The 14,964-nt window shown below is 43.8% G+C and overlaps 2 protein-coding genes across 2 annotated transcripts in view; one reads left to right on the top strand and one right to left on the bottom strand.

Moving 5' to 3' along the window:
* The window catches only part of LOC311142326 (NACHT, LRR and PYD domains-containing protein 3-like), a 385,235-nt gene that overhangs the window by 219,987 nt on the left and 150,284 nt on the right, over positions 1-14,964 (bottom strand). The gene's annotated exons all lie outside the window — the stretch shown is intronic.
* LOC311141141 (NACHT, LRR and PYD domains-containing protein 3-like) overlaps positions 1-14,964 on the top strand; it is an 80,607-nt gene that overhangs the window by 28,457 nt on the left and 37,186 nt on the right. The window contains exons 12-13 of the mRNA XM_084176395.1: positions 5,904-6,020; positions 11,111-11,227. Of these exons, the coding sequence (XP_084032521.1) occupies positions 5,904-6,020; positions 11,111-11,227 (234 nt within the window). The remainder of the gene's footprint in view (positions 1-5,903; positions 6,021-11,110; positions 11,228-14,964) is intronic.

Genomic DNA, 14,964 nt, shown 5'->3' with positions numbered 1-14,964 from the left:
CAATCCAAATTAGATTTGTCACATGCTCCTAATACAACAGGTGTAGACCTAACTGTGAAATGCTTACTTACGAGCCCTTAACCAACAATGCTGAGTAAAAAAATGTTTTACTAACAACTAAGGAAGTCATTTTTACTTCTTTGACTTCTCAAACCCTAAACCCTGGCCTGGTCTGCTTCATATGCGTACCACAATTATATATTTTTTTACATCAGCAGTTGTCACAAAGTGCTTATATAGAAACCCAGTCTAAAACCCCAAAGAGCAAGCAATGCAGATGTAGAAGCACGGTGGCTAGGAAAAACTCCCTAGAATGGCAGGAACCTAGGAACAAACCTAGAGAGGATCCAGGCTCTGAGGGGTGGCCAGTCCTCTTCTGGCTGTGCTGGGGGGAGATTATAAGAGGATATGGCCATTAAGGCCAGATCGTTCTTCAAGATTTTCAAATGTTCATAGATGACCAACAGGGTCAAATAATAATCACTGTGGTTATAGAGGGTGCAACACGTCAGCACCTCAGGAGTAAATGTAGCTTATCATAGCCGAGCATTCAGAGGTCGAGACAGCAGGAGTGGTAGAGAGAGAGAGAGAGAGAAGGAGAGAGAGAGAGAGAGAGAGAGAGGGTCGAAACAGCAGGTTCGGGACAAGGTAGCACGTCCGGTGAACAGGTCAGAGTTTCAGATCCGCAGGCAGACCAGTAGAAACTGGATCAGCAGCATGACAAGGTATCACGTCCGGTGGATTATGTATCGATACTGATAGGATCGAAAGAAGGGGAGCGCTGCTCTCGGATCAGTTTTCTCCATTAAAATCTTTCCTTAACATTAAAATTATTTCACAATACTGACCACGGATCAGCTTCTAGAAAGATATTACTACCTACGGCTGCAAATATTGAGGTCGTTTATTCTAATGCTTACACAATAAAAATGCACTAAATCACAGATTCGGCACATCATTGGGCACATGTTAGGCTACACATCATGAAATATATTGAGACAAATTACAGACAGTAGCCTACAAGTAGCAAAATAAAACTAAATATATTGAACATGGAATATATTCCAATATGATTGAAATAGGCCTATAGCCTACTGTTTATATTGTAATGCAGTCATCTCGGTTTTCATTTGGCGTACAGCATTAGCATCAAATAGCCCCTGCGATATGCAACTTTTCAGGGAAGTTAGGAACCAATATACACAAGCAGTCAGGAAAGCAAAGGCTAACTTTTTCAAACAGAAATGTGCATCCTGTAGCACTAACTCCAAAAAGTTTTGGGACACTGTAAAGTCCATGGAGAATAAGAGCACTTCCTCCCAGCTGCCCACTGCACTGAGGCTAGGAAACACTATCACCACCGATAAATCTACAATAATCGAGAATTTCAACAAGCATTTTGCTACAGCTGGCCATGCTTTCCATCTGGCTACCACTAACCCGGCCACCAACTCTGCACCCTCTGCTGCAACTTGCCCATGCCCCCCCCGCTTCTCCTTCACACAAATTCAGACAGCTGATGTTTTGAAAGCGCTGCAAAATCTGGACCCCTACAAATCAGCTGGGCTAGACAATCTGGACCCTTTCTTTCTAAAACTAGCCGCCGAAATTGTCGCAACCCCTATTACTAGTCTGTTCAACCTCTCTTTCATAACGTCTGAGATCCCCAGAGATTGGAAAGCTGCCGCGGTCATCCCCCTCTTCAAAGGGGGTGACACGCTAGATCCAAACTGCTACAGACCTATATCCATCCTGCCCTGCCTTTCGAAAGTATTTGAAAGCCAAGTTAACAAACAGATCACCGACCATTTCGAATACCACTGTACCTTCTCCGCTATGCAATCCGGTTTCCGAGCTGGTCACGGTTGCACTTCAGCCACGCTCAAGGTCATAAACGATATTATAACCGCGATTGATAATAGACAGTACTGTGCAGCCGTCTTCATCGACCTGGCCAAGGCTTTCGACTCTGTCAACCACCGCATTCTTATTGGCAGACTAAATAGCCTTGGTTTCTCAAATGACTGCCTCGCCTGGTTCACCAACTACTTCTCAGATAGAGTTCAGTGTGTCAAATCGGAGGGCCTGTTGTCTGGACCTATGGCAGTCTCTATGGGGGTGCCACAGGGTTCAATTCTTGGGCCGACACTTTTCTCAGTGTATATCAATGATGTCGCTCTTGCTGCTGGTGACTCTCAGATCCACCTCTACGCAGACGACACCATTTTGTATACATCTGGCCCTTCTTTGGACACTGTGTTAACAAACCTCCAAACGAGCTTCAATGCCATACAACAATCCTTCAGTAGCCTCCAACTGCTCTTAAACACTAGTAAAACTAAATGCATGCTTTTCAATCGAACGCTGCTGGCACCCGCCCACCCGACTAGAATCACCACTCTCGACGGGTCTGACCCAGAGTATGTGGACAACTACAAATACCTAGGTGTCTGGTTAGACTGTAAACTCAACTTCCAGACTCACATAAAGAATCTCCAATCCAAAGATAAATCTAGAATCGGCTTCCTATTTCGCAACAAAGCCTCCTTCACTCATGCTGCCAAACATGCCCTCGTAAAACTGACTATCCTACCGATCCTTGACTTCGGCGATGTCATTTACAAAATAGCCTCCAACACTCTACTCAGCAAATTGGATGTAGTCTATCACAGTGCCATCCGTTTTGTCTCCAAAGCCCCATACACTACCCACCACTGTGACCTGTACGCTCTTGTTGGCTGGTCCTCACTACATGTTCGTCGTCAAACCCACTGGCTCCAGGCCATCTATAAATCACTGCTAGGCAAATCCCCGCCTTATCTTAGCTCATTGGTCACCATAGCAGCACCCACCCGTAGTCTGCGCTCCAGCAGGTATATCTCACTGGTCATTCCCAAAGCCAACACCTCCTTTGGCCGCCATTCCTTCCAGTTCTCTGCTGCCAATGACTGGAACGAATTGCAAAAATCTCTGAAGCTGGAGACTCTTATCTCCCTCAATAACTTTAAGCATCAGTTGTCAGAGCACCTTACCGATCACTGCACCTGTACACAGCCCATCTGAAATTAGTCCACCCAACTACCTCATCCCTATATTGTTATTTATTTTGCTCTTTTGCACCCCAGTATCTCTATTTGCACATAATCTCTTGCACATCTAGCATTCCAGTGTTAATACTATTGTAATTATTCTGCACTATAGCCTATTTATTGCCTTACCTCCATAACTTGCTACATTTGCACACACTGTATATATATTTTCTGTTGTATTTTTGACTTTATGTTTTTTACCCCATATGTAACTCTGTGTTGTTTTTATTGCACTGCTTTGCTTTATCTTGGCCAGGTCGCAGTTGTAAATGAGAACCTGTTCTCAACTGGCTTACCTGGTTAAATAAAGGTGAAATATAACTAAAAAATAACAATTTGAAGCAAATGTTATACGTCCCTTGTTTGAATCAATTGCAAAGACATTGGCAACTTTGTATTTGTAGTCAACTTTGTTCTGAATTTATCGGTGGTCACAGAGAGACGGATAAACCATGTGATTCTATGTTTAGCGGAGATCTTCTGTGTATAAAGTGACGCGGGAGGGCAAAAAAACATCTAACGACGCACTTGGCTGTTCTACAAGTGGTCTGAGGCAGGTGTTAGAATATGAGCGTTTTCAAGTGCAACGTTAATAACGATGGTTTTGGGAAACAGCTCAGAGATTTAACAATGCTCCTATGAAGGTTCTAATGATGAACTTGGCCTTAAAATGCTTTTGGGAATCCGGACCCTGAATAAAAAACATCTGCTAAATGACTAAATGACTAAATGACTAAAAAATAAAATGTAAATGTTTTACATACAGATCTCATATTACTGTATTTATTATTATTTTTTTAAATATATTTAAATATTGATGTCACAAGTGTATCATTTGTACAGGTCTTTATTAAAAATGTAGTTATTTGTTACATTTAACTGTGTAAAATCTATTAGTACTACTTATTTCTCTGAGAGTGAGGCAGATACAGTGGGGGAAAAAAGTATTTAGTCAGCCACCAATTGTGCAAGTTATCCCACTTAAAAAGATGAGAGAGGCCTGTAATTTGCATCATAGATACACGTCAACTATGACAGACAAAATGAGAAAAAGAATTCCAGAAAATCACATTGTAGGATTTTTAATGAATTTATTTGCAAATTATGGTGGAAAATAAGTATTTGGTCAATAACAAAAGTTTCTCAATACTTTGTTATCTACCCTTTGTTGGCAATGACACAGGTCAAACGTTTTCTCTAAGTCTTCACAAGGTTTTCACACACTGTTGCTGGTATTTTGGCCCATTCCTCCATGCAGATCTTCTCTAGAGCAGTGATGTTTTGGGGCTGTCGCTGGGCAACACAGACTTTCAACTCCCTCCAAAGATTTTCTATGGGGTTGAGATCTGGAGACTGGCTAGGCCACTCCAGGACCTTGAAATGCTTCTTACGAAGCCACTCCTTCGTTGCCCGGGCGGTGTGTTTGGGATCATTGTCATGCTGAAAGACCCAGCCACGTTTTATCTTCAATGCCCTTGCTGATGGAAGGAGGTTTTCACTCAAAGTCTCACGATACATGGCCCCATTCATTCTTTCCTTTACACGGATCAGTCGTCCTGGTCCCTTTGCAGAAAAACAGCCCCAAAGCATGATGTTTCCACCCCCATGCTTCACAGTAGGTATGGTGTTCTTTGGATGCAACTCAGCATTCTTTGTCCTCCAAACACGACGAGTTGAGTTTTTACCAAAAAGTTCTATTTTGGTTTCATCTGACCATATGACATTCTCCCAATCCTCTTCTGGATCATCCAAATGCACTCTAGCAAACTTCAGACGGGCCTGGACATGTACTGGCTTAAGCAGGGGGACACGTCTGGCACTACAGGATTTGAGTCCCTGGAGGCGTAGTGTGTTACTGATGGTAGGCTTTGTTCCTTTGGTCCCAGCTCTCTGCAGGTCATTCACTAGGTCCCCCCGTGTGGTTCTGGGAATTTTACTCACCGTTCTTGTGATTATTTTGACCCCACGAGGTGAGATCTTGCGTGGAGCCCCAGATCGAGGGAGATTATCAGTGGTCTTGTATGTCTTTCATTTCCTAATAATTGCTCCCACAGTTGATTTCTTCAAACCAAGCTGCTTACCTATTGCAGATTCAGTCTTCCCAGCCTGGTGCAGGTCTTCAATTTTGTTTCTGGTGTCCTTTGACAGCTCTTTGGTCTTGGCCATAGTGGAGTTTGGAGTGTGACTGTTTGAGGCTGTGGACAGGTGTCTTTTATACTGATAACAAGTTCAAACAGGTGCCATTAATACAGGTAACGAGTGGAGGACAGAGGAGCCTCTTAAAGAAGAAGTTACAGGTCTGTGAGAGCCAGAAATCTTGCTTGTTTGTAGGTGACCAAATACTTATTTTCCACCATAATTTGCAAATAAATTCATAAAAAATCCTACAATGTGATTTTCTGGAAAATGTTTTCTCATTTTGTCTGTCATAGTTGACGTGTACCTATGACGAGAATTATAGGCCTCTCTCATCTTTTTAAGTGGGAGAACTTGCACAATTGGTGGCTGACTAAATACTTTTTTTCCCCACTGTATATAGCATTTTGCAAAAAAAAACATTTGTCTCTCTGAAATGAAGCCATTAAGTGATCGATTTTAAAGAAACACATGTCTGTTATTGAACAACCCCATGCCATGATTAGCTAGTGAGAAAACACAACCATTTATTTGATAATTTCTTTAAACAATAGAAGCTAATTTACGAACATTTCTGAAAATGGATATATAGCGTTTTGGAATGAAACTCTTGTTATGTTTCCCCATCTGAGCTCAGAGTAGATGAGATATGTAATGTTTGTCTCTGTTGTGTTGAAGCCCAATCAAGCAGGAGAGACCAGCCTCCCCTGTACCCAGCTGTGTGTCCATGAAGAGTGACAAGTCTATGGAACAACCTATAGAGTTTAGAGAGGGAGACTTTTCTACTGAACAAAGGTAAGAAGAACTCACGTGTCATGGTCAGTGAGTTAAACAACACTGTCTCTAGTCATTTCTCCTCTCCCATTTTCCCATTTATTTTTGTTGTTTTCATAATCCATAGGCTAATCCTTTTTTCCATTATCATAGTCCTGAAACAATATTAAACAAACACAACATTCCCTCCCTGTGTGTGTTTATGTCTGTCAGTGAGTGTGTGTGCATTCCCTGGATGAGGAGATGTAATCTCTATCCTGATTGCCTAGTCACTTTTACCCCTACCTACATGTAAATATTACCTCAACTACCTGGTACCCCTGCACATTGACTCAGTACTGGTACTCCTTGTAGATAGTCTAGTTATTATCTCAACTACCTGGTACCCCTGCACATTGACTCAGTACTGGTACTCCTTATAGCCTCATTATTATTATTTTATTATGTTACTATTTCCTTTTTTTATTTAGCTAATTTTTGTGACTTTTTAACTCTGCATTGTTGGGAAAGGGCTCGTAAGTAAGCATTTCACGGTATAGTGTACCACTGTTGTATTCGGCGCATGTGACATACAATTTCATTTAATTTAATTTGAAGGTCATGTGTAAAAACATGTAATCAGGTCGAGCAGTCGTCTCATGCCGAACGGTCGTCTCACGCCGAACTGCGCATGTGCAGGCCGTCAAATCAAAGGCACTCCTTCCATATAAAGTTGTTTTTGACTAACATGAAAACGTGTCAGTTTGTCACTTTCACGAGGTTGAAGTAATAATGTGTTCAACTACTAAAGACAGAACATTTATAAAATGAACAAATCAATCAATCCAAATTAGATTTGTCACATGCTCATAATACAACAGGTGTAGACCTAACTGTGAAATGCTTACTTACAAGCCCTTAACCAACAATGCTGAGTAAAAAAATGTTTTACTAACAACTAAGGAAGTCATTTTTACTTCTTTGACTTCTCAAACCCTAAACCCTGGCCTGGTCTGCTTCATATGCGTACCACAATTATATATTTTTTTACATCAGCAGTTGTCACAAAGTGCTTATATAGAAACCCAGTCTAAAACCCCAAAGAGCAAGCAATGCAGATGTAGAAGCACGGTGGCTAGGAAAAACTCCCTAGAAAGGCAGGAACCTAGGAACAAACCTAGAGAGGAACCAGGCTCTGAGGGGTGGCCAGTCCTCTTCTGGCTGTGCTGGGGGGAGATTATAAGAGGATATGGCCATTAAGGCCAGATCGTTCTTCAAGATTTTCAAATGTTCATAGATGACCAACAGGGTCAAATAATAATCACTGTGGTTATAGAGGGTGCAACACGTCAGCACCTCAGGAGTAAATGTGGCTTATCATAGCCGAGCATTCAGAGGTCGAGACAGCAGGAGTGGTAGAGAGAGAGAGAGAGAGAAGGAGAGAGAGAGAGAGAGGGTCGAAACAGCAGGTTCGGGACAAGGTAGCACGTCCGGTGAACAGGTCAGAGTTCCATATCCGCAGGCAGACCAGTAGAAACTGGATCAGCAGCATGACAAGGTATCACGTCCGGTGGAGCATGTATCGATACTGATAGGATCGAAAGAAGGGGAGCGCTGCTCTCGGATCAGTTTTCTCCATTAAAATCTTTCCTTAACATTAAAATTATTTCACAATACTGACCACGGATCAGCTTCTAGAAAGATATTACTACCTACGGCTGCAAATATTGAGGTCGTTTATTCTAATGCTTACACAATAAAAATGCACTAAATCACAGATTCGGCACATCATTGGGCACATGTTAGGCTACACATCATGAAATATATTGAGACAAATTACAGACAGTAGCCTACAAGTAGCAAAATAAAACTAAATATATTGAACATGGAATATATTCCAATATGATTGAAATAGGCCTATAGCCTACTGTTTATATTGTAATGCAGTCATCTCGGTTTTCATTTGGCGTACAGCATTAGCATCAAATAGCCCCTGCGATATGCAACTTTTCAGGGAAGTTAGGAACCAATATACACAAGCAGTCAGGAAAGCAAAGGCTAACTTTTTCAAACAGAAATTTGCATCCTGTAGCACTAACTCCAAAAAGTTTTGGGACACTGTAAAGTCCATGGAGAATAAGAGCACTTTCTCCCAGCTGCCCACTGCACTGAGGCTAGGAAACACTATCACCACCGATAAATCTACAATAATCGAGAATTTCAACAAGCATTTTGCTACAGCTGGCCATGCTTTCCATCTGGCTACCACTAACCCGGCCACCAACTCTGCACCCTCTGCTGCAACTTGCCCATGCCCCCCCCCGCTTCTCCTTCACACAAATTCAGACAGCTGATGTTTTGAAAGCGCTGCAAAATATGGACCCCTACAAATCAGCTGGGCTAGACAATCTGGACCCTTTCTTTCTAAAACTAGCCGCCGAAATTGTCGCAACCCCTATTACTAGTCTGTTCAACCTCTCTTTCATGACGTCTGAGATCCCCAGAGATTGGAAAGCTGCCGCGGTCATCCCCCTCTTCAAAGGGGGTGACACGCTAGATCCAAACTGCTACAGACCTATATCCATCCTGCCCTGCCTTTCGAAAGTATTTGAAAGCCAAGTTAACAAACAGATCACCGACCATTTCGAATACCACTGTACCTTCTCCGCTATGCAATCCGGTTTCCGAGCTGGTCACGGTTGCACTTCAGCCACGCTCAAGGTCATAAACGATATTATAACCGCGATTGATAATAGACAGTACTGTGCAGCCGTCTTCATCGACCTGGCCAAGGCTTTCGACTCTGTCAACCACCGCATTCTTATTGGCAGACTAAATAGCCTTGGTTTCTCAAATGACTGCCTCGCCTGGTTCACCAACTACTTCTCAGATAGAGTTCAGTGTGTCAAATCGGAGGGCCTGTTGTCTGGACCTATGGCAGTCTCTATGGGGGTGCCACAGGGTTCAATTCTTGGGCCGACACTTTTCTCAGTGTATATCAATGATGTCGCTCTTGCTGCTGGTGACTCTCAGATCCACCTCTACGCAGACGACACCATTTTGTATACATCTGGCCCTTCATTGGACACTGTGTTAACAAACCTCCAAACGAGCTTCAATGCCATACAACAATCCTTCAGTAGCCTCCAACTGCTCTTAAACACTAGTAAAACTAAATGCATGCTTTTCAATCGAACGCTGCTGGCACCCGCCCACCCGACTAGAATCACCACTCTCGACGGGTCTGACCTAGAGTATGTGGACAACTACAAATACCTAGGTGTCTGGTTAGACTGTAAACTCAACTTCCAGACTCACATAAAGAATCTCCAATCCAAAGTTAAATCTAGAATCGGCTTCCTATTTCGCAACAAAGCCTCCTTCACTCATGCTGCCAAACATGCCCTCGTAAAACTGACTATCCTACCGATCCTTGACTTCGGCGATGTCATTTACAAAATAGCCTCCAACACTCTACTCAGCAAATTGGATGTAGTCTATCACAGTGCCATCCGTTTTGTCTCCAAAGCCCCATACACTACCCACCACTGTGACCTGTACGCTCTTGTTGGCTGGTCCTCACTACATGTTCGTCGTCAAACCCACTGGCTCCAGGCCATCTATAAATCACTGCTAGGCAAATCCCCGCCTTATCTTAGCTCATTGGTCACCATAGCAGCACCCACCCGTAGTCTGCGCTCCAGCAGGTATATCTCACTGGTCATTCCCAAAGCCAACACCTCCTTTGGCCGCCATTCCTTCCAGTTCTCTGCTGCCAATGACTGGAACGAATTGCAAAAATCTCTGAAGCTGGAGACTCTTATCTCCCTCAATAACTTTAAGCATCAGTTGTCAGAGCACCTTACCGATCACTGCACCTGTACACAGCCCATCTGAAATTAGTCCACCCAACTACCTCATCCCTATATTGTTATTTATTTTGCTCTTTTGCACCCCAGTATCTCTATTTGCACATAATCTCTTGCACATCTAGCATTCCAGTGTTAATACTATTGTAATTATTCTGCACTATAGCCTATTTATTGCCATACCTCCATAACTTGCTACATTTGCACACACTGTATATATATTTTCTGTTGTATTTTTGACTTTATGTTTTTTACCCCATATGTAACTCTGTGTTGTTTTTATTGCACTGCTTTGCTTTATCTTGGCCAGGTCGCAGTTGTAAATGAGAACCTGTTCTCAACTGGCTTACCTGGTTAAATAAAGGTGAAATAAAACTAAAAAATAACAATTTGAAGCAAATGTTATACGTCCCTTGTTTGAATCAATTGCAAAGACATTGGCAACTTTGTATTTGTAGTCAACTTTGTTCTGAATTTATCGGTGGTCACAGAGAGACGGATAAACCATGTGATTCTATGTTTAGCGGAGATCTTCTGTGTATAAAGTGACGCGGGAGGGCAAAAAAACATCTAACGACGCAATTGGCTGTTCTACAAGTGGTCTGAGGCAGGTCTTAGAATATGAGCGTTTTCAAGTGCAACGTTAATAACGATGGTTTTGGGAAACAGCTCAGAGATTTAACAATGCTCCTATGAAGGTTCTAATGATGAACTTGGCCTTAAAATGCTTTTGGGAATCCGGACCCTGAATAAAAAACATCTGCTAAATGACTAAATGACTAAATGACTAAAAAATAAAATGTAAATGTTTTACATACAGATCTCATATTACTGTATTTATTATTATTTTTTAAATATATTTAAATATTGATGTCACAAGTGTATCATTTGTACAGTTCTTTATTAAAAATGTAGTTATTTGTTACATTTAACTGTGTAAAATGTATTAGTACTACTTATTTCTCTGAGAGTGAGGCAGATATATAGCATTTTGCAAAAAAAAAACATTTGTCTCTCTGAAATGAAGCCATTAAGTGATCGATTTTAAAGAAACACATGTCTGTTATTGAACAACCCCCTGCCATGATTAGCTAGTGAGAAAACACAACCATTTATTTGATAATTTCTTTAAACAATAGAAGCTAATTTACGAACATTTCTGAAAATTGATATATAGCGTTTTGGAATGAAACTCTTGTTATGTTTCCCCATCTGAGTTCAGAGTAGATGAGATATGTAATGTTTGTCTCTGTTGTGTTGAAGCCCAATCAAGCAGGAGAGACCAGCCTCCCCTGTACCCAGCTGTGTGTCCATGAAGAGTGACAAGTCTATGGAACAACCTATAGAGTTTAGAGAGGGAGACTTTTCTACTGAACAAAGGTAAGAAGAACTCACGTGTCATGGTCAGTGAGTTAAACAACACTGTCTCTAGTCATTTCTCCTCTCCCATTTTCCCATTTATTTTTGTTGTTTTCATAATCCATAGGCTAATCCTTTTTTCCATTATCATAGTCCTGAAACAATATTAAACAAACACAACATTCCCTCCCTGTGTGTGTGTATGTCTGTCAGTGAGTGTGTGTGCATTCCCTGGATGAGTAGATGTAATCTCTATCCTGATTGCCTAGTCACTTTTACCCCTACCTACATGTAAATATTACCTCAACTACCTGGTACCCCTGCACATTGACTCAGTACTGGTACTCCTTGTATATAGTCTAGTTATTACCTCAACTACCTGGTACCCCTGGACATTGACTCAGTACTGGTAATCCTTGTAGATAGTCTAGTTATTACCTCAACTACCTGGTACCCCTGGACATTGACTCAGTACTGGTACTCCTTGTAGATAGTCTAGTTATTACCTCAACTACCTGGTACCCCTGCACATTGACTCAGTACTGGTACTCCTTATAGCCTCATTATTATTATTTTATTATGTTACTATTTCCTTTTTTTATTTAGCTAATTTTTGTGACTTTTTAACCCTGCATTGTTGGGAAAGGGCTCGTAAGTAAGCATTTCACGGTATAGTGTACCACTGTTGTATTCGGCGCATGTGACATACAATTTCATTTAATTTAATTTGAAGGTCATGCGTAAAAACATGTAATCAGGTCGAGCAGTCGTCTCATGCCGAACGGTCGTCTCACGCCGAACTGCTCATGTGCAGACCGTCAAATCAAAGGCACTCCTTCCATATAAAGTTGTTTTTGACTAACATGAAAACGTGTCAGTTTGTCACTTTCACAAGGTTGAAGTAATAATGTGTTCAACTACTAAAGACAGAACATTTATAAAATGAACAAATCAATCCAAATTAGATTTGTCACATGCTCCTAATACAACAGGTGTAGACCTTACTGTGAAATGCTTACTTACGAGCCCTTAACCAACAATGCTGAGTAAAAAAATGTTTTACTAACAACTAAGGAAGTCATTTTTACTTCTTTGACTTCTCAAACCCTAAACCCTGGCCTGGTCTGCTTCATATGCGTACCACAATTACCGGTTTATATTTTTTTACATCAGCAGTTGTCACAAAGTGCTTATATATAAACCCAGTCTAAAACCCCAAAGAACAAGCAATGCAGATGTAGAAGCATGGTGGCTAGGAAAAACTCCCTAGAAAGGCAGGAACCTAGGAAGAAACCTAGAGGAACCTGTTACTGTCACGGTTTCGGCCGAGGCGGCTCCTCCTCCTTGTTCGGGCAGGTTTCGCCGGTCGTCGTCTCCGGAGTTCTAGCTGCCACCGCTCTATGTTTCTTGTTTGTTTGGTTTTGTCTGTTAGTCACACCTGTTTTGTGTTAGGTCTCATTTAGCACCCTATTTAGTTTCCTTGTTGTTAGGTTAGTATTGTGTGTAATTGTTCTTGTCGTGGTTGCGCTACCTGTGTCGGTACGCTATTTTCCGTAGCTTCCTCCTTGTTGTTAGGAGAGATTTACGCACCTGTCTGTGCGCTTGTATTACGCCTGTGTGCGTCTTTTTGCCTCCGGGCTGTTTTGGATTATTTTGTGCTCAGTAAAGTCTTGTTGGACTTACCCTCTGCTGCCTGTGCCTGATTCTACACCACACCGATACACAGCACCTTGACAGAATTACACACCACATATGGAATCAGCAGGAGCACCCGTCGACAATATGGAGGAGCGTCTCCTTGGACAAGAGCACCGGATCAACCGTATCGGGCACGCCTTGGAGGGCGTCATGGACACCCTTCGTCGATGGGAGACCAGCGGGGTTCCCACAGCCCTTACCTATCGCACCATCACCTTCACCACCGGACAGCCAGCCCGTCCATCGACCGGAACCCAGTGGGATTCGGCTCTCGCTCCCGAGGGCGTACGACGGCACCGCTGCCGGGTGTCAGGGGTTCCTCCTACAAGTGGAGCTCTACATTGCCACCATACACCCGGCGCCCTCGGGATACGAGAGCGTTTCCGCCCTCATCTCCTGTCTCACCGGCAAGGCGTTGGAGTGGGCCAACGCCGAATGGAGGGGAATAGACGCCGCCACAGTCACCTACGCGGAGTTCTCCCATCGCTTCCGTGCGGTCTTCGACCATCCACCAGAGGGGAGAGCGGCGGGGGAACGTCTATTCCACCTCCGACAGGGGATGAGGAGCGCTCAGGCGTTTGCGCTGGAGTTCCGGACTCTAGCGGCTGATGCGGGGTGGAATGAGAGGGCCCTCAAAGACCACTTCAGATGCAGCCTTCGGGAGGACGTCCGCAGGGAGTTAGCCTGCAGGGACACAACACTAACCTTTGACCAGCTGGTGGACATGGCCATTCGCCTGGACAACCTGCTGGCGACCCGCGGACGTCCCAGGTGGGGGCCCCCCATTCCACCCTCCAGCGCCTCCGAGCAGTGTCCGATGGAGCTTGGAGATGCTGGCGCTAGAGGGAGAAGAGGTAGGAGCCCGAGGGGGGCAGTCTCCTGCACCAAGTGTGGGCGCGGAGGGCACACTGCGGCTCGGTGCTGGGGAGGGTCCCCTGGTGAGGGAGAGAGCAGGTCATACAGTGGGGAGTCCACCCAGGTGAGTAGGCGCCCTACTTACCTAGAGCTTTCTGTCGTTCACTTTACCTTACCTGTTTGTTTCCCACAGGTTGCACCTCGGTCCCAGCATAAGGCGCTAGTCGATTCAGGCGCAGCTGGGAATTTTGTAGACCGGAGATTCTGTGTTAAGTTAGGGATTCCCCTCCTTCCAGTCGAAAAACCCTTTCCTGTACATGCCCTAGATAGTCGTCCGTCAGGATCTGGGTTGATTGGGGAGGTCACAGCGCCACTTAGGATGATGACGCAGGGGGGTCATGAGGAAACGATTCAACTCTATCTTATCGACTCTCCTGCGTATCCGGTGGTACTGGGGCTTCCCTGGTTGATGACCCATGATCCTACTATTTCGTGGCGAGAGAAAGCTCTTAAAGGGTTGTCTGCTCAGTGTGAGGGGTTATGTCTGGGTGTTTCCGTAGGGGCGACCTCGGTGGAGAGTCCGAACCAGATGCCAGCACTGCACATTCCTCCTGAGTATGAGGATTTGGCGCTCGTGTTCAGTAAGACCAGAGCGGCACAGTTGCCACCTCATAGACAGGGGGATTGTGCGATAGACCTCCAGACAGGAGCAGCGCTTCCGCGGAGCCATGTGTATCCTTTGTCACAGGAGGAGAAAAGGGCAATGGAGACTTACATTGCTAAGTCTCTGAGACAGGGATACATACGGACCTCCACTTCTCCCGCGTCCTCAAGCTTCTTTTTTGTGAAGAAAAAGGATGGAGGTTTGCGTCCGTGTATTGATTACCGCGGTCTCAATCAGGTGACGGTGAAGTACAGCTATCCACTTCCTCTGATTGGGACCATGACGGAGTCCTTACACGGGGCAAGGTTCTTCACAAAATTGGATCTCAGGAGCGCATATAACTTGGTGCGTATTAGGGAGGGCGATGAGTGGAAAACAGCATTTAGTACTACATCCGGCCATTACGAGTATCTCGTCATGCCATATGGGTTAATGAATGCTCCATCAGTCTTCCAATCGTTTGTAGATGAACTTTTCCGGGACATGCAGGCGCAGGGAGTAGTGGTGTACATAGATGATATTCTTGTGTACAGTGCTACTC

Source organism: Coregonus lavaretus (assembly GCF_964263955.1).
Source record: "Coregonus lavaretus genome assembly, chromosome: 2".
Taxonomy (NCBI): Eukaryota; Metazoa; Chordata; class Actinopteri; order Salmoniformes; family Salmonidae; genus Coregonus; species Coregonus lavaretus.
Note: the sequence above shows the minus strand (reverse complement) of the source record. Positions and strands in the feature narration are given on the sequence as shown.